The sequence below is a fragment of the Sphaeroforma arctica genome, assembly GCF_001186125.1.
Source record: "Sphaeroforma arctica JP610 unplaced genomic scaffold supercont1.773, whole genome shotgun sequence".
Classification (NCBI taxonomy): domain Eukaryota; class Ichthyosporea; order Ichthyophonida; genus Sphaeroforma; species Sphaeroforma arctica.
Genome location: NW_014039785.1, coordinates 37865 through 40142, shown reverse-complemented (window position 1 = coordinate 40142; position 2278 = coordinate 37865). Strand labels below are relative to the sequence as shown.

Genomic DNA, 2278 nt, shown 5'->3' with positions numbered 1-2278 from the left:
TATATGTATATGTATATATATGTATATGTATATATATGTATATATATATATATAAATATATATAATATATGTATATATACACTACACCCCATTATATCGAATAACTATCGCATCCCCAATGTATGTATCACTCAATACAACCCTCTCAACTTCACCTTATCAAAAATCAACCACACCCCACTACATCCAATAACCATCTTACACCCAACGTATATATCACTTATACCATTTGTCGTATGCACCTGTTGTACAGGCCATAATCGCCGGCAATACCATCACGTTGGGGTCCACTGACTTTGCTCTGAAGCAGGCGATAGCACCACAGTTGCTGCCTTTCATTGATCCGTTTAAGTTTGAGCTTGAAGATCTGGGCGACCGGTGAGTATGGGTTTAGCGTGACTAGTTGAGTTTTTGAGTTTGCTAGTGAGTGATGTGATACAGTTGGAGTCACGTCTCGTACAATACGAGTAGCACAGCCATGTACAGTGTATCTAAACCCTAAACCCTAAAATCCTAAAACCCATCAACAATAACAATAGCACAGCCTTGCACAGTGTATCTATAGACACACAAGGTCTGAAGCACTTGCGGATCAGATGGATCACTTGCCTAACTACACTAGTCGCATGCAGCCACATTATAGCACCTGCAAACACACCACACCTTCTGGGGCAAAGTCATGTGTATATGTACATTCTGCCATACACCTCACCTCTTCACCACATCTCTTATGAATCCATGTGCGTGTACCTAATTCCAGTATATATCCGATGCACCTGCTCAATGCTATAACCGTTGTTCGTTTCGTATTGACAGAATCAAACTCTTCGAAGCCAAAGCGACGGAGAAGGTCACCTCCAAGGTGGACTACGTTCAACTTGAACAATTGACAATTGGCTCTGTTGAGGCTCGGGTATGTGCACAGAAGGCATAAGGTGTATACGTTTACAAATGCAGAGCTACGCGTATGTGTATGTGTATGTGTTGTAAACCTTTCAACACCGATTTGAAACAACTGACAATTTGCTCTGTTGAGACTCGGGTATGTGCGCAGAAGGCATAAGGTGTATACGTTTACAAATGCAGAGCTATGCGTTTGTGTATGTGTATGTGTATGTGTTGTAAACCTTTCAACACGTCTATATAAAATGTGTACATTATCCATACAAACGAAGATGTGTATACAATATACGTATACAGTACCAATAAAACACTCACCGCAACACCCCCCCAGCACGTTAAAACGAGTTACGTAAACGACAACGGCATCACCCGCATGGAACCCGTCACCATCCACGGTGACCGTATCATCGCTCACATCACACTGCAATGGTACGAACAAGCAGCGCTGCAGCTTCTAACCTTCAGCAACACATGGGAAGTGTATCTATTAGACACCTTTGTCTTACCTCATATCTTCTCGGAATGGAACCTGATAAGCCTGCCTGGGAGTGAGGGAGGTTTGCATATTACTGGGGCGTTGGTGTGTGAGGAACGGACGCAGAAGGTGGCGGCGGGTAGTCAGTTGGTGATTAAGGAGATATATGTTTCAGACGCTAAGGTGGTCGTTGAGAAGGATGAGAGTACAGGACAGTACGCGTTTGTGCTGCAGTGTGTACGCGTTGATGTGAATCCTATGGGCGATACGAGGGTAAGTTAACGGAATCGGTGCACTTTTGACCTTTCTGTATGTGTATAAATATATGTGCAGGAGTGTGTATGTGTATCTAGATTTTATGTGTAGGGGTGGGTGTATGTGTATATAGATTTATCGGTAGGGGTGTGTATATGTGTATATAGATTTATGCGTTGGAGTGTGCAAGTATATAGATTTATGTGTAGGGGTGTGTGTAAGTGTATATAAATTTATGTGTAGGGGTGTGTGTAAATATATATAGATTTATGTGTAGGGGCGCGTGTATGTGCATATAGATTTATCTGTAGGGGTGTGTAAATGTATATAGATTTATCTGTAGGGGTGTGTAAGTGCAAATATACATGATACATGATGTACTCATGCCAAGTGAAATGTCATACTGAATCGTGAGTGCACATACCTCGTTGTTGTACTGTGCGTACACCGACACGCACCAAAAGGGCGACCAGCTGTATGTGGATGTTTGTATAGGTCACATGTGACTAATACAGTTTAGGATCTAAGGTTTACGGTTTAGGGTTTACTTCAATTTAGAATATGATGATATATATATATATATATATATATATATATTATTATATATTATATATACTATATATTATATGTATCTATATATGTATT

The 2278-nt window shown here is 40.7% G+C and overlaps 1 protein-coding gene across 1 annotated transcript in view; it reads left to right on the top strand.

Annotated features, from left to right (window-relative positions):
- Window positions 1-2278, top strand: part of SARC_08521 (hypothetical protein) — a gene marked incomplete at its 5' end in the record, with an annotated part of 7228 nt that overhangs the window by 3401 nt on the left and 1549 nt on the right. Inside the window, 3 exons of the mRNA XM_014297503.1 lie at window positions 254-378; window positions 817-913; window positions 1235-1651. Coding sequence (XP_014152978.1) covers window positions 254-378; window positions 817-913; window positions 1235-1651 — 639 coding nt within the window. The remainder of the gene's footprint in view (window positions 1-253; window positions 379-816; window positions 914-1234; window positions 1652-2278) is intronic.